At 36.2% G+C, this 24,217-nt stretch overlaps 2 protein-coding genes across 2 annotated transcripts in view; both read right to left on the reverse strand.

Annotated features, from left to right (window-relative positions):
• The window catches only part of LOC127835961 (uncharacterized), a 22,751-nt gene extending 2,917 nt beyond the window's left edge, over positions 1-19,834 (reverse strand). The window contains exons 1-7 of the mRNA XM_052362378.1: positions 19,772-19,834; positions 18,826-18,955; positions 17,539-17,690; positions 13,628-13,661; positions 12,604-12,741; positions 11,483-11,567; positions 9,598-9,788 (exon numbers count right to left, since the gene is read on the reverse strand). Of these exons, the coding sequence (XP_052218338.1) occupies positions 9,598-9,788; positions 11,483-11,567; positions 12,604-12,741; positions 13,628-13,661; positions 17,539-17,690; positions 18,826-18,834 (609 nt within the window). The 5' untranslated portion in view covers positions 18,835-18,955; positions 19,772-19,834. The remainder of the gene's footprint in view (positions 1-9,597; positions 9,789-11,482; positions 11,568-12,603; positions 12,742-13,627; positions 13,662-17,538; positions 17,691-18,825; positions 18,956-19,771) is intronic.
• The window catches only part of LOC127834929 (uncharacterized), a 438,004-nt gene that overhangs the window by 68,519 nt on the left and 345,268 nt on the right, over positions 1-24,217 (reverse strand). The window lies entirely within an intron of this gene.

Below are 24,217 nucleotides of genomic sequence, written 5' to 3' on the forward strand. Positions count from 1 at the left end.
ATGGCTATAATGAACCTTGTAAATTTCTAGAAGTGACATTTTTGCCATATCTCCATAATTTGGTCAGATATTTAATTCTCAATGAAGCTCAGTTTCGAGTTTGTAACTGGTTCCGGTTTGTAAACTAACATGGGGCCCAGTGGACATGACAGTTTTTCTTAAAGTGCGGATAGAACCTTGTTAACACACAATTGGGCTTTTTTATGTGCATTTTTCATGAAAGATGATCAGAGCATTTGCCCAATTTATCTCAGCTGACTTTGAACTGGATCACATAACGTCAAAAAGTGGGTCAAAATGTCAAATCAAAAAAAGCTTGTAAACACTGGAAGTTGCATTTAAAATTGGTGTTCCTTTTTTATGTCCCCCACTATAGTAGTGGGGGACATATTGTTTTTGCCCTGTCTGTTGGTTGGTTGGTGGTTGCGCCAACTTTAACATTGGGCAATAACTTTTGCATATTGAAGATAGGAACTTGATATTTTGCATGCAATATGTATCTCATGGAGCTGCACATTTTGAGTGGTGAAAGGTCAAGGTCATCCTTCAAGGTCAAAGGTCAAATATATGGTTCAAATCGCTCATTTAATGTACACTTTTGCAGTATTTCCATATTCAAGATAGCAACTTGATATTTGGCATGCATGTGTATCTCATGGAGCTGCACAATTTGAGTGGTGAAAGGTTAAGTTCATCCTTCAAGGTCAGATGTCAAATATATGTGTCCAAAATCGCTCATTTTATTATACTTTTGCAATATTGAAGATAGCAACTTGATATTTGGCATGCATGTGTATCTCATGGATCTGCACATTTTGAGTGGTGAAAGGTCAAGGTCATCCTTCAAGGTCAGAGGTCAAATATATGTGGCCCAAATCGCTATTTTATGAATACTTTTTCTATATTGAAGATAGCAACTTGATATTTGGCATGCATGTGTATCTCATGGAGCTGCACATTTTTAGTGGTGAAAGGTCAAGGTCATCCTTCAAGGTCAAATATATGGGTCAAAATTGATCATGTAATGTCACTTCTGCAATATTGAAGCTAGCAATTTTATATTTGAAATGCATGTGTATCTCATGGAGCTGCACATTTTGAGTGGTGAAGGGTCAAGGTCATCCTACAAGGTCAAACGTCATTTAGGGGGACATTGTGTTTCACAAACACATCTTGTTTAAAGTTTGTCAAAACATTTGCTGTAATGATAAGCAAAGTCAAGTTTATAAATGATTATTTGCCTACAAATTACATATTTTTCATCAAGTTCATTTATTATTCTAAACTACACCCTCTCAGAATAGTTTAGTTTCTTCCGGTCACAGTTGAGCACCTTAGGGCTCTTGTTCTATAATTTGATTGTTTTGGAAAATTGTCATTTTGCCAAAATGTGAGCAAGTCCAAATTTAATTAATGTATAAAGTGGAAAATTATCTATGAATCTGACTGCATAGATATTTGGTATTCAGCAAAGCATCGTGTAAATGTAGTAAAACTAAACACAATTGTGTTAGCATAAAACTGGCCATGTCATGGGGGTCAAATGGTTAATACAGACTTGTAGGAAAAAGACTTCTAAAAATTTTATCCATTAAATATATTTTGTGTACATAATGATTAGCTTTTTCCTTCAACTTATCGCTTTCATGGTGTAAAGAAAACATGCCGACTTACTAAGTAAGTCGGAGATCTGGGTTTGATTCCCAGTGAAAGTCAAGTCACAAGGAAAAATGCTTATTGTTGGAAGGATTTATTAGTTATTCAAACGTAAGATTTTTTTCTTTGCTCGTTCAGTTACAAATAACAGCAAATGATCTGAAAGTTTTTGTTTATAAAGTAGAAGTTAGTGTCATGAATAGTAAATTGGAATAATGCACTTAATAGAAACTATACATATTGTATATAAGACTAAAATACGCAGAAATGAAATACCAGTAGCATTATTAATACATTTTTATACCCCCACAAACGAAGTTTGTCGGTCCGTCTGCCTGTCTTGTCTGTCGGTCCGTATTAAGTGTCCGCTCTCTAATTCAAGTTGTTTTTACCCGATCTTCACCAAACTCGGTCAGATGTTGTATCTATATGATGTCTAGTCAAGTTCGAATATGGGTAATGCCGGGTCAAAATCTAGGCCAAGGGGTCACTTAGTGCGTTTTAAACTTTGAGCATGGTGTCCGCTCTCTAATTATGCACCCCTTCGAAGAAGAGGGGGGTATATTGTTTTCCACATGTCGGTCGGTCGGTCCGTCCATCAGATGGTTTCCGGATGATAACTTGAGAACGCTTAGGCCTAGGATCATGAAACTTCATTGGTACATTGATCATGACTGGCAGATGACCCATCTTGATTTCAGGTTACTAGGTCAAGGTCACAGTTATTCCAAATAATAAAATGGTTTCAAAGATGGTAACTCAAGAATGCTTAGGCCTAGGATCATGAAACTAAGATCATGAAACTTCATAGGAACATTGATCATGACTGGCAGATGACCCCAATTGATTTTCAGGTCACTATGTTCAAGGTCACAGTGACAAAAACGTATTCACACAATGGCTGCCACTACAACTGACAACCCATATGGAGGGCATGCATGTTTTACAAACAGCCATTGTATATACTACTACCCCAATGCTCGTATATAAGTAATGCCGTATCAAGCCAGTACTATACTAGCGAGTCATGTATCGGATATATCCTACTACCCATGCTCGTATATAAGTAATGCCGTATCAAGCCAGTACTATATTAGCGAGTTATATAGCGGGTATATCCTCCTACCCCATGCTCGTATATAAGTAATGCCGTATCAAGCCAGTACTATACTAGCGAGTCATATACCGGATATATCCTACTACCCCATGCTCGTACATTAGTAATGCCGTATCAAGCCGGTACTATACTAGCGAGTCATAGCGGGTATATACTACTACCCCATGCTTATATATAAGTAATGCCGTACCAAGCCAGTACTATACTAGCGAGTCATATACCGGGTATACCCTACTACCCCATGTTCGTATATAAGTAATGCCGTATCAAGCCAGTACTATACTAGCGAGTAATATAGCGGGTATATCCTACTACCCCATGCTGGTATATAAGTAATGCCGTATCAAGCAAGTACTATACTAGCGAGTTATGTACCGGGTATATCCTACTACCCCATGCTGGTATATAAGTAATGCCGTATCAAGCCAGTACTATACTAGCGAGTTATGTACCGGGTATATCCTACTACCCCATGCTGGTAAACGAGTCTTATACCGGGTATATCCAACTACCCCATGCTCGTATAAGTAATGCCGTATCAAGCCAGTACTATACTAGCGAGTTATATACCGGGTGTATCCTACTACACCATGCTCGTATATAAGTAATGCCGTATCAAGCCGGTACTATACTAGCGAGTTATATAGCGGGTATATCCTACTACCCCATGCTCGTATATAAGTAATGCCGTTTCAAGCCAGTACTAAACTAGCGAGTTATAGAGCGGGTATATCCTACTACCCCATGCTCGTATATAAGTAATGCCGTATCAAGCCAGTACTATACTAGTGAGTCATATACCGGGTATATCATACTACCCCATGCCTTTACATAAGTAATGCCGTATCAAGCCGGTACTTAACTAGCGAGTTATATAGCGGGTATATCCTACTACCCCATGCTCGTATATAAGTAATGTCGTTTCAAGCCAGTACTATACTAGCGAGTTATATACCGGGTATAACCTACTACCCCATGCTGGTATAAAAGTAATGCCGTATCAAGCCGGGTACTATACTAGCGAGTCATATAACGGGTATATCCTACTACCCAATACTCGTATATAAGTAATGCCGTATCAAGCCAGTACTTTACTAGCGAGTCATATACCGGATATATCCTACTACCCCATGCTCGTATACCCGGTATAAGTAATGCCGTATCAAGCCAGTACTATACTAGCGAGTCATAGCGGGTATATACTACTACCCCATGCTCGTATATAAGTAATGCCGTTTTCAAGCCAGTACTATACTAGCGAGTCATATACCGGGTATACCCTACTACCCCATGCTCGTATATAAGTAATGCCGTATCAAGCCAGTACTATACTAACGAGTCATATACCGGGTATATCCTACTACCCCATGCTCGTATAAAAGTAATGCCGTATCAAGCCAGTACTATACTAGCGAGCCATAGCGGGTATATACTACTACCCCATGCTCGTATGTAAGTAATGCCGTACCAACCCAGGACTATACTAGCGAGTCATATACCGGGTATATCCTAATACCCCATGCCTTTATATAAGTAATGCGTATCAAGCCAGTACCATACTAGCGAGTTGTATACCGGGTATATTCTACAACCCCATGCTGGTATATAAGTAATGCCGTATCAAACCAGTACTATACTAGCGAGTTATATAGCGGGTATATCCTACTACCCCCATGCTCATTATAAGTAATGCCGTATCAAGCCAGTACTATATTAGCGAGTTATATAGCGGGTATATTCTACTACCCCATGCTCGTATATAAGTAATGCCGTATCAAACCGGTACTATACTAGAGAGTCATAGCGGGTATATACTACTACCCCATGCTCGTATATAAGTAATGCCGTATCCAGCCGGTACTATACTAGCAAGCTATATACCGGATATATCCTACTACCCAATGCTGGTATATAAGTAATGCCGTATCAAGCCGGTACTATACTAACGAGTCATATACCGGGTATATCCTACTACCCCATGCTCGTATATACGTAATGCCGTATCAAGCCAGTACTATACTAGCGAGTTATATACCGGGTATATCCTACTACCCCATGCTCGTATATAAGTAATGCCGTTTCAAGCCAGTACTATACTAGCGAGTTATATACCGGGTATATCCTACTACCCATGCTCGTATATAAGTAATGCCGTATCAAGCCAGTACTATACTAGCGAGTCATGTACCGGATATTACTACTACCCCATGCTCGTATATAAGTAATGCCGTACCAAGCCAGTACTATACTAGCGAGTTATATAGCGGGTATATCCTACTACCCCATGCTCGTATATAAGTAATGCCGTATCAAGCCAGTACTTTGCTAGCGAGCAATATACCGGATATATCCTACTACCCAATGCTCGTATATAAGTAATGCCGTATCAAGCCTGTACTATACTAGCGAGTTATATAGCGGTATATACTACTACCCCCATGCTGTTATAAGTAATACCGTATTAGTTACACTGTTTGTAACTGATGGTGTATGAGAGCAAAGCTCGAGAAGGGAACTGAGGGTGTATATCCTATACACAATCAGTTACTAACTGTGTATCCATTATATCTCAACCGATTACTCGGGGTGTATGGAAATTTCTCAGGGTGTATGGAAAATACACAATGGGCACATGGCCTCTCAAAGCAAATCGAATCAGGTCATTTTTGTAGGAGGCGAGTTATACCTTACTACCCTATGCTCGTATAAGTAATGCCGTATCACATCAGTTGTATTTTTGACGTCATTTAGTTATATACAGGATAGTCATATACCGGGTATTTCCTATAACCCCCAAGTACGTACTGTTAATGCTATATCAAACCTGTTATATTCCTAATTTCACAAAGCGGGTATAACCGACTATCCCAGGCTCAAGTTTGCCAAGCGGTACATGTATCTACCCAGTAATATTCTATATGTCATTATGCGGGGATACCTGACTATCGTATGTTCGTATTTAAGTGATGCTGTAGCACATTAGTTCAACACTCACAAGTCATACCAAGGGTATATAGGGTTAGGGCAACTAAACCTAATCATATTGTTCACTGCTCGCCTGCATGGTCTGTTCTTCTAAAAGCCATGTAAGAAACACAATCATTCTGCTGTGTGCATATTTTGATCAAATTAATGAATGCTAGTTCGGTTGTTCGGCGTAGCTGTCTTACCAAGCTTTTCACATAAAATACCCTTTATCAACAAACAATTTAATGGGGAAATTTCACGCCTGTAGACCCGAATGAATGAATCAGAATATTTTAATTATTGATTTCAGAGAAATCACCCACAGCATTGGCCAAATCACTGCGGAAATCCGGACTTCTTCATGCACGTTTTTGACCTAACAACAATCACTGCGAAATAGCGCAGACCGTGTTTGACTTACGCTGGCCGCATACGCATTAAGACCTATTTTCGCAAGACGCGACTATAAGTGTGATTTGGTTGTGTTGAAAGAACACTGTGCATGTATGAACTATTTACATCTCATTGCGATGGCGATAAAATAAATTCATAATAAGCCTTGTGAGGCCACATATGATCACATGTAGTATATTTTTATTTAAGGACAAATTGTTTCGGTTTGAATATACGTGCACTTTATAAGAAACACATCATGCGGTGGATATGCGACAATTAAACCTTTATTTTCTATTTAAATATTTATAAACGTGAATATACGACTTGCTTTAACGATACAAGCGTTAATTCGTTACTGATAGGATCATGCAGCAGCAATGAATAGGACACTCCTCGTGTAAGTAATCATCATAGTCTAGGGACCCTTCAGATTTTGCATCGTAAAAAGTGTGAACCAGTAATATTGCTTAAAATGGTTGAGCTAACTTAATTTTCATCTTTTCTCGTGCTCTTTAATTACCCACATATTAAGGTCTGGTTGATAGTACTTATACTTCCCACAGGGCAATTCGGTTCAAATTACTAATAACAACAATACACATTTTTAGCTTTATTTCAAATGTGAACATATTTATTTAACGCAGACGTGTACATAATTTTAACACAGAACAAGGGCTGTTTGTAAACATGCATGCCCCCCCCTATGGGCTGTCAGTTGTAGTGGCAGCCATTGTGAATACGTTTTGTCACTGTGAACTTGACTTTTGACCTAGTGACCTGAAATCAATAGGGGTCATCTGCCAGTCATGATCAATGTACTTGAGAAGTTTCATGATCATAGACCTAAGTATTCTTGAGCTATCAACAGGAAACCATTAAACTGTTTTGAGTCACTATGACCTTACTCTTTGACCTAGTGACCTGAAAATCAATAAGGGCCTTCTGCCAGTCATTATCAATGTACCTATGAAGGGGGTCATCTGCCAGTCATTATCAATGTACCAATGATTTTTTTATTTTATGATCCTAGGCGTAAGCATTTATGAGTTATCATCCGGAAACCATTTTTCTATTTCGAGTCACTGTGACCTTGACCTTTGACTTAGTGACCTGAAAATCAATAGATGTCATCTCCGAGTCATCATCAATGTACCTATGAAGTTTCATGATCCTAGGCGTAAGCGTTCTTGAGTTATCATCCGGAAACCACTTTACTATTTCGAGATCAATAAACCTATGAAGTTTCATGATCCTAGGCCAAAGCGTTCTTGAGTTATCATCAGGAAACCATCTGGTGGACCAACCAACTGACATGTGCAAAACATATACCCCTCTTCTTCCAAGGGGGGCATAAATATAATATTAATATTTAGTAATCTAAATTAAATAAAAATTGCTAGATTTTATTTTCCGAGAAATTATCGGAAAACATCGTTAAAGTTAAAGGGTATCTGCCAGCTTATGCCATTATAACACAAATGTTAAATGACAAAAGCTGTTGCCCCGGTTCACGGCACGCGGAGCCTACCCTATTGTGAACCAAATCTTTTTGTGTATTTCATCCTAGTAGTTACCTTGACATAGAACAGACACATTGGTTACTTTTATGAAACAATTCTTATAAAACTTGGTATACAAATTGCGACATTGTTGCCCATTTGTCCGTCAGTCCATGTCCGAATAGTAGTTAAAATTGAGAAAACTCAGTAAGATTTCATGAAACTTAATATTCACATATTTTTTAAATACACAAAATAATACATTGACCATTTTAATTTTGTGATAAAACTTGGTTTTCAAATGAACTCAGAAGAGCAATGTGATATTTATTTTGTCCCTACCGTTTTCACATGAAGGGATTTACGGTTGACCCACTGTCCATCGGTCTGTCAGTCAAATAAACCTGGATCTGGTTACAATGTTTTCCTAAGATTTCACCAGGTTACCTACTTTTTGGAAACACTCAACCCAGGCTTACTCAACCAAGATGAGCATGTCGATCAGGTTTCATCAACATTGAGTCGAAAAAAGCCTGGTTTCTTCCATCACCTGATGATCCTCTAACACAGCAAGTCATCCTCGAATGTCCGAAATATGTTCTGGTTCTTATAGTGGCAGACAAAAACAAGACCTATGATTTTAAGTAAATTTGTTATGTTCATATAAACATTAATTATTCCAACTATTTTTTTAGCTCATATATGTTGTTATACAATTGTATTAAACATGGCCATTTAAGTCTTTCATAAGATTCTAACTAAACAAATGAGTTTTAATTTCTTTTAAACTCTTGATGCAAGCAAACGATGAACGGCAGTATTGGGGGAAAAAAACTGGCAGACAATATGTATTTGACCATCAAAACTAGAGAAGACTGAGATAAAGATATGCAGAAAATGAAGCAACACCAGTTCATACACAGTGCTAAACGCACATCATAGAGATGTTTAAGTTCATGGATTTCAAGACTATTAAAGCTCAGGACTTTGGTACAGTCTCCCCATCTACAGCATTTCTCTTGAACCACATGAGAGATGATATGTGCATCTTGCTGTCCTATGGAGTGGAAGTCTTCCTTGCAGGATATCCATTTGCACGAATACTCCTATAACAAGCAACTTTGTAAACTGCAGATTGGAAGCCAAAGTCAATTAACTTACAGTGTCCACATTTTTAACTTTAGTTATAATCATTGACTAAGTTTTTCACAAATGTTATTTTTGATTGAAAATGTTAATGAAAAGGCAAAAAAAAGAGATTTACTGTGAAATAAGTCAATGGAGATAAGCCTACTAATAGCTCTTGGTGTGTATTGTGGATTTCACCATGATTTGTTTAACTCTATTTTTGTTTTATTTATCTATATATTGATATTTTTCTATGAGTTCTTTACGCAGATACACATCTAATCAGAGCCTCTGTTAATGTAATAAAAGTATGTTACTGTTCTGTTCTTCTGTTAATAACTAATCTAAAAAGAAAGAAAAAAAGTAAATTTGCACTATTGTATGAATATGGCATACACTTATTTTTCCATGTTGAAATCTTATTAAATTCATGATATGAAGCCCTAAAATGTTTGTAACAAACAGATGGATGGACTGACAGACTGACCGATGGAAAACGCCAACACTATATCTCTCTGGCTTTGGAAAGGATAATGATTCAACAGAAAGTAGAAATCATCAATAAAAACTTGATGCATCTAAGTTAACTTAGCAATTAGTGAGTTCAATATGTCCTTTAACTGAACAAAAACAGATGTTTCAAAAACTTAACATGATTTGTCATTTGTTGCAAATATTAAGAAGCACTTACAGGTCCTGGGTTTCAATCACCAACATATGATAAAATAGTTCTCAGTAACAAAAGGCACAAAAATGCAAGAAAAAAATCACTTTAATGTTAAAATAAATATATATAGTTATTCAATAAACGATGTATATTTTGTCATAAAGTACCGGTCCTGGATTTTTCTCAATATCATTTAAGAGATTTAAAAGCATCAACATCCGCTGGGACAGGTTAACATGTTGTTGAATACAAGGCTGCATCATGATGTAATGAAGACCACCTTGTCCACACATACGACCCAGAATCATCAGCCCAAACATCTTGATCCACATGGTGGGTGGGAAATGTTTGTATGTTCCTAAAGAACAAAACATGTTAATGATTTATCATTTCAAGTATAAAAGGCAAGCCTTAAAATTCTTAGAAAGCTTTAACATCTGAAGGTTAATATCACCCTGGCTGTGCAGATCTTGGTAATATACCCATTTAAAAAACATTCCTTAAAGCCACACACCTTGAAATGAAATATCTGGCATAGTAAAATTGGATATAAATAAGAAACATATTTTATCTTTGCCAATTAGAATATATCTGGTGGTTGCAAGGTAGAAATCCGTCTTTCTTGTGCTTTAAAACTTAAAAATAATTGTGTTTCTCGAATTTAACATGTACGTATACAAATCATACATTCAGTTTTAAAATATAAAAAAATAAATTACTTGCTAACTAGGCTATAGATTTAATGACAATTTTGCACACTTTCAAATTGCATCTATATGTACTGAGTAACATGTATTTCATTTCAAGGTGTGTGGCTTTAATGTAATAAACAAGAGTGCTAAACTGTCACAAGATACACCCGTTTGAAGGTTTTGGACACCATGCTAAACGCTGGAAATGCACTAAGTGACCTAGTTTTCGACCCGGCATGACCTATATCTGAACTTGACTTAGATATCATTAAGACACAACATCTGCCCAAATTTGGTGAAGATCGGATGAAAACTCTTTCAATTAAAGAGCTTACACCATGCTAAATCCTTGAAATGCACCCTGTGAACTAGTTTTTGACCCAGCATGACCCATATTTGAACTTGAACTAGATATTGTCTAGATACAACTTCTGACCACATTTGGTGAAGATCAGATGAAAACTACTTCAATAAGAGAGTGGACACCGTGCTAAATGCTTGAAATGCACTAAGTAACCTCGTGACCTAGTTTTTGACCTGGCGTGACCCATATTTGAACTTGACCTAGATAACATTTTGACACAATTTCTGACCAAAGTTGGTGAAGATCGGATGATAACTACTTCAATTTTAGAGCGGACACCATGCTTAATCCTTGAAATGTACTAAGTGAACCCCTGACCTTGTTTTTGACCCGGCATGACCCATAATTGAACTTGACTTAGATATTGTCTAGATAAAACTTCTGACCAAAGTTTGTGAAGATTGGATGAAAACTACTTCAATTAGAGAGCAGACACCATGCGAAATGCATGAAATGCTCTAAGTGACCTCGCGACCTAGTTTTTGACCCGGCATAACCCATATTTGAACTTGACCTATATATCATTTACACACAACTTATGACCAAATTTGGTAAAGATCAGATGAAAACTACTCCAATAAAAGAGCCACCAATGCTAAATCCTTCAAATGCACTACGTGACCCCGTTACCTAGTTTTTGACCTGGCATGACCCATATTCAAACTTGACCTAGATATTGTCTAGATACAACTTCTGACCAAGTTTGGTGAAGATCGGATGAAAACTATTTGAATTAGAGAGTGGACACTGTTATGGACGCCGCCGCCCGCCAAGGGTGAAACTATAATACGTCCCGTTTTTTCAAAACCGGCGTATAAAAATAAGTAATATCCCTCACAGGGTTCAGGTCACACAATTAACTTATAGACAATATGCAATACTTAATTCATTCGCTTCAAACTGTTTCTCTTGACAGATAACAAATGTTCAATCAAATTTTCATTCAAGATCTTGTCACTTCATTTGGTTACAAATTTGAAATATACTAAAATTTGCCTTCATAATGGAAACTTCTATTTTCCAAGCATGCCTTCCACTTCCTTGAGCTGACTTCGTTGAGTTCATGATTAGCAGATGCAATCTGTAAGATTTACTTATAAATAACTCTAAAATAAGTGATTGTTACCCAAAAAATAAAAAAATATAAATTCTTTTGTCTAATTACACACTTTCACATACATAAATGTGACACACGCATAAATGCCCATAACCATCCAATCAAAATATTCAGAAATAGAGGTGCTCATTATACTAACAGTAATGACTAAGTTTGCATACATGTATGTTTTTTCAACTATGTTTTGCAAAATATTCTCATGCAAACCAGGGTTTCCAATTTAATAAGCCACATGTACATTGCATGTAACAGGGGTAAGACAATGCTAACAAGAAATGTGGTTGTCAGAAACACAATGCCCCCTAATGCGCCACTTTGATTATTTTTTTACCTTTGACCTTTAAGGATGACCTTGATCTTTCACCACTCAAAATGTGCAGCTCCATGAGATACACATGCATGCCAAATATCAAGTTGCTACGTTCAATATTGCAAAAGTTATGAAGAAGGTTAAAGTTTTGGTTAGTTTTTGAATTATTTTTTTTGACCTTTGACCTTGAAGGATGACCTTGACTTTGACCTTTCACCACTCAAAATGTGCAGCTCCATGAGATACACATGCATGCCAAAAATCAAGTTGCTATGTTCAATATTGCAAAAGTTATGATGAAGGTTAAAGTTTTGGTTTAAAGTTTTGGGACACACACACACACACACACACACACACATGGACACATACAATGACAGACAGGCCAAAAACAATATACCCCCGATCTTTCGATCCGGGGGCATAAAAATAATCCTGGTTGTGTTTTTCAAGCAATCTAGCTAAATCAAACAGGTTTAATAAAATAGAAAGATTAACTAAAATGAACATACCAGTTATATAGGGCTATAACTATCATATTGAGTATGTCAACACAAAATCGTGTCATTAGTTGCTAAAAGATACAGAAAGCATTATATGGGAAAGTGCATGTGTTGACCTCCTTTTTTTGTTACTTTATTTGTACATAAAATGCTTGTCAAGCATACACAAGTTAGTGATTTAAAGTCATACCATTGGTGAGCCTATCAGCTTAATTTTACTCTCTTTTCCAGTCTCCGGTTGCTTGATGTGGCGACTGCAGAAGTGGCTCAGCAAAGTGTCTTCGTTGGAGCAAACAACCCTGCATTCTGGACACCGATTGTGCGCCTCCTTTAAATATAAAACTTTGTGAAACATAAAAATATATTTAACATTTATTTTTCATCATTTTAACCAATAAATACCTACTAAACAAGAACTTTGACATTAACTTAGATAAGAAAACATATATATTATTTTCAATTAAATTGTTAAACAAGAGCTGTCTCCATAGGATGACGTATGCCCCCAATAAATGCTTTGATAGAAATTATGAGCATTTTTCGAACCCTAAACGCGGACCCTAAGGTCAAGGTCATGGGGTAAAAATTTTTGTGGGTATGGAAAGGCCTTGTCCATATACACATGCATATCAAATATGAATGTTACATCTGAAGCGACAAAAGAAGTTATGAGCATTTTTCGAAACCTAAACACAAAGTGTGACGGACAGACAGACATCAGACAAACAGACAGAAGGACAGTTCGATCACTATATGCCCTCCTTCGGCGGCATTAAAAAAGTTAATCCAGAAATGCAAAATAAGTCCCAAACTAGAGAGCGGACACCATACTTAATCCTTGAAATGCACGTAATGTAAGCAAGTTAGTTCAAATAACAATGTACACAATTTCAATACTTTCTTAAAGTTAGTTCAAATAACAATGAACACAATTTCAATATTTTCTTATCACTTAATAATTATTATTTAAAAAAAACATCCTGACAGTCCCCTCACATTTATGTGACTGAACTATCAGTCAAAAAAACGTTTGTTAGCTAACAGGGAGATATCTGTTATGGGAGAAGGTTCAAAATATTTTTGCCATTTCTTATATCACACTGCAAATGTCAGTGCTACTGGCTCTGGGCATTTTCTATTTTTATCAAACCACTAAATTCAATGTATTTTATTCAGAAAACTTTGCAAAAGACAACCTCAGTGTCTGGACTGACCTGATGCACCAAATCGCACAAGTCAGCTACATCTCTGAAATTATTTCAATACAATCATTTTCATTAATAAAAATAGATAACAAGAGCTGTCAGAGGACAGCGCGCTTGACTATTCGAGTGCTTGACAGTATAACGTAAGCCATCATGGGGAAATTGTTTATATTCAATAATTTATTAGATGATCTTTCAAAAATAAAAAAAGGAAAAAAACTAAAAATTTGGGGAGGGGGTAGGGGGGTTGAGAGGGGGGTATAACGTGGGGTGTGGTCATTTATTAGACGATCTGACGATCTTTCAAAAATAAAAAAAGGAAAACAAAAAATTTGGGGGGGGGGGGGGGGGCAGGGATTCTGGGTTGGGGCGTGGGGTATTGCAGTGCTGCAGCTAGGATTTGAAAAAGGCAGGGGGATTTTTTGTCAAAAGGGCACTTTGGACGCGCAGTATTTTGTCAAAAGGGCACTTTCGAGCGCGCGGGTGTTTCTAGAATGCTTCCTCATGCATGTTAATTTATGTGTTATCAATAATTGTAAGAATAAATTATTCCCATTGTCATTAAACAATTCAAATTTAATAACTACAATGAGGAATAAATTAATTACAATGTATTTTAATAAGAGATTTATTAATCATCATATGTAAAAAAAAAAAAAAAAATTTTTTTATTTTTTTTAAGGGCAGGGGGGGCCCTAGGAAGGTCAGGGCGGAGGTTCGGGAGGGCAGGGCGGGGCGCCCTTCGATTTAGGCCTAGCTGGAGCACTGGTATTGCACGGGTGGAATCCATTGTGGTATTCAGGTAAGTGTTGTTTTGTCAAAGTATTAATAAAATCTTATCATAAATAAAGAAGTTATGTGAATTTAAGCAAAATGTCCAATTCTCAAAGTAAAAAAGGGGCCATAATTCTATCAAAATGCTTGATTCAGTGGTCCGATCTTGTTTATAGGTTGGGGTCATGTTGGAAAACAAGTATGCAAAATATAATAGCAATATGTCAAAGAACATAGGAAATATTTGGGGTAGTACGCAAACTTTAACATAGATTTATCAATAATATGCATATTCTGAGTATAAAAGGGGCCGTAATTCTATCAAAATGCTTGATTAAGTGGTCTGCTCTTGTTTGTAGGTTAAAGGTCATGTTGGTTAACAAGTATGCAACATAACAAAGCAATATGTTAAAGGACATAGGAAATATTTGGGGTAGTACGCACAATTTAACATAGATTTATCAATAATATGCATATTCTAAGTATAAAAGGGGCAATAATTCTGTCAAAATGCTTGATACAGTGGTCTGCTCTTGTTTATAGGTTGGGATCATGTTGGTAAACAAGAATGCAAAATATTAAAGCAATATGTCAATGGACATTGAAAATATTTAAAGTAGTACGCAAACTTTAACATTTGCACGCTCACGGAAATGCCAACGCCGGGTTGAGTAGGATAGCTCCACTATATATATTTCATATATAATAGTCCAGCTAAAATACAGTCAACAATCAAAGAGTTGTTGTCACTGGGAATGTGATCTTGCATATATACACTTCATGTTGACAACATATTATTTTCAATTAAATTGTTAAACAAGATCTGTCTCCATAGGATGACGTATGCCCCCAATAAATGCTTTGATAGAAATTATGAGCATTTTTCGAAATCTAAATGCATTTTTTAAACCCTAAACACGGACCCTAAGGTCAAGGTCATGGGGTAAAAATTTGTGTGCATATGGAAAGGCCTTGTCCATGTACACATGCATATCAAATATGAATGTTACATCTGAAGCGACAAAAGAAGTTATGAGCATTTTTCGAAACCTAAACACAAAGTGTGACGGACGGACAGACAGACATCAGATAAACAGACGGAAGGACAGTGCGATCACTATATGCCCTCCTTCGGCGGCATAAAAAACGTTAATTTAGAAATGCAAAATAAGTCCCAAACTAGAGAGCGGACACCATACTTAATCCTTGAAATGCACTAAGTGACCCTGTGACCTAGTTTTTGACCCGGCATGACCCATATTCGAACATGACCTAGATGTTGTCTTGATACAACTTCTGACTAAGTTTGGTAAAGATCAGATGAAAACTACTTCAATTAGAGAGCAGACACCATGCTTAAACCTTAAAATGCACTAAGTGACCCCATGGTCTAGTTTTTGACCCGGCATGGCCCATATTCGAGCTTGACCTAGATATTGCCTAGATACAACTTCTGACCAAGTTTGGTAAAGATCAGATGAAAACTATTTGAATTAGAGAGCGGACAAGAAAAGTGTGACAGACAGACAGACAGTGAGAAAACTATATACCCACTTTTCTTCGAAAGGGGGCATAAAAAATGTGGAGTAAAATATATACAAATGTGTTCTTTTTCTTTGCAGACTGACTTACCTATCAAAATAGTTACATAAACAAATATGTATAATTATATTGTTAATATTATGCGCATAAATAAAACATTTGCTATTTCATGTAAAATTAATTGTAGACAGCAAATAATGAAACAAGAAACCGTTTGAGACGGGTGATGCTCCACAAAGGTTTTCTTGTCACAATATTGCACTATATATTCAGATAAAAGGAAACGTCTTGAGGGGCATAACTTTGGACAAATTAATACAATGGATGGTTTAGTAACTTAAAAATTTCAAAGGGCCATAACTCTGTAAATAAATCATCTAACCAGAATACCCACTAATAACATGCGCATCTCCTCAAGGTAGTTAAGCTTCCCATAAAGCTTCATTGTATTCCAGTCAGTAGTTGGGGAGAAATAGCCCTGACAAGAATTGCACTATATGTACAGTTTATAGAAAATTTCAAAGGGCCATAACTCTGTGAAAAATCATCCGACCATAACCGGCTTGTAATATGCACATCTCCTGTTGGTAGCGAAGCTTCCCATAAAATTTCATTGAATTCATGTAATAAGTTGCTGAGAAATAGCTCGGACAAGAATTGCACTATATGTACAATGGAAAATTTCAAATGGCCATAACTCTGTGGAAAATCATCCGACAAGAACCAGCTGATAATATGCACATCTCCTGTTGGTAGTGAAGCTTCCCATAAAGTTTCATTGAATTCCCGTAATAAGTTGCTGAGAAATTGCTCGGACAAGAATTGCACTATATGTACAATGGAAATTTTCAAAGGGCCATAACTCTGTGAAAAATCATCCGACCAGAACCCGCTGATAATACGCACATCTCCTCTTGGTAGTGATGCTTCCCATAAAGTTTCATTGAATTCCAGTCATTAGTTGCTGAGAAATAGCCCGGACAAGAATTGCACTATATGTACAGTAAATGGAAAATTTCAAAGGGCCATAACTCTGTGAAAAATCATCGGACCAGAACCCGCTGATAATATGCACATCTCCTCTTGGTAGTAAATCTTCCCATAAAGTTTCATTGAATTCCGGTCATTAATTGCTGAGAAATAGCCCTGACAAGAATTGCACTATATGTACAGTTAATAGAAAATTTAAAAGGGCCATAACTCTGTGACAAATCATCCGACCAGAACCCGCTGATAATATGCACATTTCCTCTTAATAGTGAAGCTTCCCATTAAGTTTCATTGAATTCCGGCCTTTAGTTGCTGAGAATCCAAAAATTGTTCACGGACGGACAGACGGACTGACGAAGGGGCGACTATATGCTCCCCCCCCAAATTTTTTTGGGGGAGCATAAAATGTCAAATTAACATGGATAATAGAAAATATTGTGAAATGCTTTATTTATTAATTAGAAACTAGATAACACTTCTAAAATGATTACAAGTTTCCATGACTCATTGAGGAATAAACCATGTAAAATGTTAGTTTTGCAAATTTATATAGTTATGGGAAACAACTACATTAAATTTAAATATCAAAGCTTTTTTTTTAATTGTATATGTACCGGTAAAACACCGCTTCATTTGTAAGAATGTCATTTGAGCCTAGATGAAGATACAGCTGTTGAACATCCATCTTCCACAAGTCTCTCAACAATGCATGGCGAAAACGATCACAAGAAAATTTGGCACCTTTGAAAACAGAGTTGGCGAATGTCTGTGTAAATAAATCACAAATATACATGAATGAATACACAAGGAAAATTCATGCTTTGCCTCAAGATTAAAATGAAAAGTTTGCAATTACAATTCCCTACAATCTGTAAAATATTCCACACGCTTAAATAAAATATATAACCATGCAAATTAGTTAGAAAACGCAATGATGCCAATCATTGCACATGATGACATCAGCATAATAAGTTTAACTTTATATTGATGACAAATACTGTAATCATACAAAGCTTAGGACTTGACATTTGAACTGTTTAAGTATAAAGAAATGAAATAATTACATCATTTATAGAAACTATGAGTATCACGTTTAAATGGTGGCATTTCGTGTTTTCTCAAAAATGTTTACAAAAACAGTAAACATTTAAACGACTGTTGATATCAACATAATCCATTTTAGTTCATTACGTTACAATGTTGCAAAACTTATTAAAAGCTGTTAAAAAAAGACTGGTATACATTTGTATCATGTGTGCCAGATGGCCCTTATTCACAACAGCGTAAACATAACAAAACACCATGTACGACCTAGACGTCTTGAATATTTGACACACGTCGGCACAAAGTGCTCGGGAAAATTTTCCAGCTATTTGTTGCATGATCATTCCCCGAATTGTCTTGAACATTTGACGCGCGTCAGCACAACGTGCATGAGGACATTTTTTCCGACATTTATTCATCCGCATTCATTTTTAATTTAATAAACAGATACTCGTTTTTATGTACATCTTGTTAGGTAGAAAACAATAAAAATTTTACACAGGTGTAGTCTTATTGAAGAAATGTGGGATCAATATTTATTTGTCTTTGTTATAAAATACTACGGCATGTAAGTAGAAAATGTGTACCCAATGACTCAACAACGGCAAGAACAGTTGGTTTTAATATGACGTCATTGCCCAAATGGGTAATGATCTGAATATAACTTCTGGAAATAATCATTACTTTCAGTTTGGAAATGCGATGTCAATGACGCTTTTATAACTGACATATGGATACCGTTTAAACGGTAACCTTTTGTTTATTTCATAAATCATTTTGTTTTAACGTTTAGAAAAATGTGTACATGTGATACCATTAATAGAAACAAACCTGAAACTGTAATTACTGTTCTATACCATTGTCATTACATATTCTCATCAGAGATTGGCAGGCATTTGACAGCTATATCGTCAGGAAGAATATCCTTAATCCGATGAGCATTGGAGTCCCCAGCAATACGGTTCACTTTTCTCCTGTCTTGGGCACCTATAAAAAATAAAAGGAAAATGCTTCCTGACACAACACTGCATCCTGTTCAAAAGAGTCTGCGTAATAAATCTACTAATTATAAAAAGACAAGTCTTAACAACCCAAATACTACCATAACAATACTATTGCAACAAGACTAATAAGGACGACTAAACTTGTCTTATGTGTATCTAACTACACAAAAAGAATATAAACAAAACAGATCAATCACGCTTTAATAAAAATAAAGGTCACACAAGTTAAAAAGCACTAGTTTTCAATAATCAATAAGTGTCAAAATTGCAATACACTGGTCAGTGTTCAGTGCAAATATCACTATGAACATGATAAAAGTGTCAATTATTGCACTAGTGTGTAACACACTGAATGTGTCCAAATGCGCGAAGCACCTGTTTTTTAATAATTAGTATTAAAGTGTCACTCAAAATTGCAATCCACTGGTAAGTGTTCAATCAATGCAAATATCACAGTCACTATAAACACATCAAGTGTCAATTATTGCACTAGTGTAAAACACACTGTAAGTGTCCAAATGCGCGAAGCACGTGTTTTTAATAGATCACAAAATGGGTAATAAAACGCACAGTTGAACTTAAGGTGAAAAGTAAACACAAATCCTTCGTTCACTCACACCGAGTTACTAGGACTAGGTCGCGAAAATGAATGCCACTTTGAATTATACACTTTACAACGTCGAAATACACCAAATCACAATTAAAAGATAGCTATTGCAAGTTCAAAAACAAAACTGAAATATATAAGCGCCGAAATGACTTCTTGATCTCAAAACAATGTCACAAACGTATACAATACCGGATCTCAACCGTTTGAAAGCTCGTGTGCAATCAAAAGGGGAGATTATTCCAACGATGTTTTTTCCAAACTCCTCACAGCAGTTACTTCCCTTGGGCATTCGCCCAGTCATTAACCACTGCCACCACAAATATCACGTGATCTACATACAACAGGACAATAATAACAAAAATGAAAGCTTTAAGAATCCGCAGCTCCATTGGTTTTGCCCCAGTTGTGACGAAAAGGTTATGCGAAATGTGAAGCAAGAAAGGGACATAGAGGAACGATGTGCTGCATACATGAAAAAAATGGAAACCAGAATAGTAAAACTAGAAGAGGAAATGCTGAAAAAAGTGGACTATGAGCAAATAACCAAAATTGTGGAAACCGTGATCAGTGCAAACCCTCAACCAATCGCCCAGGAAGGGGCCAGTAAACTTGAGATTGAGCTAGTGGACAAAAAGATATCAGAAATAAGAAAGTCAGTAGAGGACCAGGCGTACGAAATCAGGGATAGCACCAATAGGGAAAGAAACATTATTATACATGGTTTAAAAGAAAACGATGAAAAGGACCCGACAACAAGGAAAATTAACGATACAAAAATGATCGACAACTTAATGGATTTCCTGGGGATAGAGCACGAAGGATATGAAAGCGTAATTAGACTGGGGAAAAAGAGTGAACTATCTGAGAAACCAAGGCCAACAAGAGTAATATTTAGAAACACTGAAAACAAGAAAACAATGTTGAAAAACCTACATAAACTCAAAAACATGGACTGTACGAATGTTCTGAGCAAAATTGGGGTGACCCATGACATGACAAAGGCGGAAAGGGAGCAGAATAAGGAGCTCATTGAATTAGCCAAGGAGAAATCAAGCAACGACAACTCGGGAAAATTCCACTTCCTGGTGCGGGGCCCACCTTGGGCAAGAAAAATTGTAAAAGTCGCCAAAAAGGATTAGAAGCACAAGGAACTGTTCATTTGTTCAATACTGTTACTGTTACGAATTGTGAGGATAAGCATCCTAAAAATGTTGTTAAATGTGAGGATAAGCATCCTAAAAATGTTGTTAATCGTGAGGATAAGCATCCTAATGTAAATAAGTTGGGTTCTTCAAGTTCTTTTGGTGACAAGCATTTTAAAAACGTAAATAAGGTGAAACCCGTTAGTCAACAAGGTGATAAGTACAAAAATCGTAATCTGAAATGTGTTTATTCTAACGCAGACAGTTTTATAAACAAACTAGATGAGTTTAAAACTAGATTTATGTCAGATAAGCCGGACATTATTATGATAACAGAAGCTTTACCGAAAAACAGCAGATTTGAAATGATGAAAAGTGAAATTGCGCTAGACGGATACGATATGTTTCCTGAAAAGTTTCCAATTAAAAACTCTAGGGGTATAGTGATATATGTAAATAGTGAACTGAAAGCGGTAGAAATTGACATAAATCAAAGATTTAGTGAATACTGTTGTATCAAGATTAATCTTAAAGATAACGATAAATTACTAGTTGTATGTGTCTATAGAAGCCCATCTTCAGACATGGAAAATTACGATTTATTGAACGCATTACTAAGGCACATTAGCAACCTTGAAGAAGAATCATTTTCCCATATATTAATTACGGGTGACTTTAACTTTCCAGCCATTAACTGGGAGAATAGTGAAACAAGGGATTCAGTTAGTTCAAATTTTTTGGAGTGCATAAGAGACTGCTTTCTTGAACAGATAATAGATAAACCAACTAGATTCCGTATTGGACAGGAACCATCCATCTTGGACTTGATAATTACAAACGACTCAAACAATGTACAAAACATTAATTACCAAGACCCCTTGGGGCATAGTGATCATTTAGTTATAACATTTGACTTTGTATGTTATACTCAATATTCCAATACTAACACAATCAAGTTTAACTATAAAAAAGCTGAATTTGAGAAAATAAGAGAAGGAATGACCTTGGACTGGGATAAATTATTGGAAAACAAGGACACTAATGAAATGATAGACATATTTATGACCAAACTGAACAATGAAATGAACGAACACATACCAAAGAGAAAGAGCAGTGTGAGGAAAAACAGTGTGCCACTTAGTGAAGAAATAAGAAAATTAATTAGGCAAAAACATCGAGCATGGGAAAAGTACATGAAACATAACAACGAAGAAAACTACAAAATATATACAAGGACTAGAAACAAAGTGAAATCAATAGTAGCAAAGGAGCGTAAAAAATACGAAAAGGAAATAGCGGAGACATCCAAATCAAACTGTAAAAATTTCTGGTCATATATAAACTCAAAAAGGAAAACGCGTAGTGGTATATCGGAATTACACGAAATGAAAGATGGGAAGTTATTTATAGCTAATAGTGACCAAGATAAAGCAGACGTTCTAGCAACATTCTTTACTAGTGTATTCACACAAGAAACTGATGAAAACTTTGATAAAATGGAGAACATTAATTTTGAGAGTCTGTCAAGTGACGATGAATTTAAACCAGAGGAAGTGAAAACCCTATTAAACGAACTCGACACATCTAAGTCTCCAGGTCCAGACCAAGTTCACCCAATTGTTTTGTCAAAACTGTCAGACATAATCCAAATACCTATGTGCCATATATTCAACAGCTCTTTTAAGTCGGGTATTGTGCCTAATGAATGGAAAATTGGACAAATTACAGCATTATTCAAAAAGGGAGATAAAAAATTAGCCTCGAACTATAGACCAGTCAGTCTCACTAGCGTAATCTGCAAACTGATGGAAAAATTAATTCGTAAACGGATAGTTGATCATATGAACTCTAATGATTTATTCAGTGATAAGCAGTTTGGATTTATTGGAGCCCGATCAACCAACCTACAGTTACTCAGGGTTATGGACCACTGGACTAGTATACTAGATCAAGGAGGCGAAATTGATACAATTTACACAGATTTCATGAAAGCATTCGATAAGGTCCCACACAAAAGATTAATATACAAATTGGAAAAATATGGCATCAGCAAACAAACATGTAAATGGGTACAGAACTTCTTAACCGATCGTAAACAAAGGGTACAAGTCTATGGGAGCTACTCACAATGGCACGATGTCACCAGCGGCATTCCTCAGGGTTCCGTACTAGGACCGATCCTATTTGTGGTGTTCATAAATGACTTACCAAAATGTGTGAACTCTAGTGTTCTTATGTTTGCGGACGATACAAAAATATACCGTGAGATTTCGACTAAAAATGATCAGTTAATTCTCCAAGATGATTTGAATAAACTTTTTGAATGGAGCAACAAATGGCTGTTAAAGTTTCACCCAGACAAGTGCAAAATACTACAAATTTCAACAAAACCCCCAGAAATAAGATCATATACTATGCCCAAGTATGAAGGAGGCCTCGTTTCTCTAGAAAGAGTTGAAAATGAAAAAGATGTTGGTGTAACAATAAACTCAAAATTAAAATTTGATGAACACATACAAAACCAAGTAAATAAAGCCAACAAAATGATGGGATTAATAAGACGTTCATTTAAATTTCTAGATTTTAGAAGCTTCAGATTATTATTCAAGTCCATTGTAAGACCACATCTGGAATATGCCAGCAGTGTATGGAGTCCATCAAAAATTAAAGACATTGATAGCATTGAAAACGTCCAACGTAGAGCAACCAAAATGTTACCCAAACTTAAGGATAAATCATACGAGGAAAGACTTAAATTGATTAAACTACCCACTTTGAAATTTCGCAGACTACGAGGGGATATGATTGAAACATACAAGATCTTAAACAATATCTATGACAAAAGAACAACAGTTGGAATTTTTACTTTGAACACAAATACAAATAGAGGTCATCCATTAAAACTTTTAAAACAAAGGTGTGCACGCGACATTCGCAAGAACTTTTTCTCCAATCGCATTGTAAACATATGGAATAATTTACCAAGTGCTGTCGTCACATCCAAGAACACGGATACTTTTAAAAGACGCCTAGATAAATATTGGATAAACCACCCAATGGTGTACGATCATAACTGTGACTATAATGAAATAACCGGAGGCAAAACACCGAGACTATTAAATAGCGATGACGAAGAAGAGGCCACTACAGAGGTCCAAAAGACCTGCGGTGGTAAACCACCTAAGGTAACCTAAGGTATGGCGGAGACGCAGACGAACATTGTGAAAAATCCGTGTTTATTGTGTAGCAAAACCCAGCATTTTAATTTATATAGTGAAATTCACTCATCTTCATTAATTAGTAAAATTTCATGTTTGGTACAAGTCGATGTTCAACGTTGTATTGATAAAAGGTCTGGTCTCTGCAAGTCTTGCCATCTGAAAATAAACTCTTCTTTTGAATTTGTACAATTAATAAAAGAAAAACTTAGCATTAATGAAGGCGTTCAAAACGCAGAAAAAAAGCGTGGGGCTAGCAGTCCAATTACTCCCCA

This window comes from Dreissena polymorpha, chromosome 6 (genome assembly GCF_020536995.1).
Source record: "Dreissena polymorpha isolate Duluth1 chromosome 6, UMN_Dpol_1.0, whole genome shotgun sequence".
In the NCBI taxonomy this organism is placed as follows: domain Eukaryota; kingdom Metazoa; phylum Mollusca; class Bivalvia; order Myida; family Dreissenidae; genus Dreissena; species Dreissena polymorpha.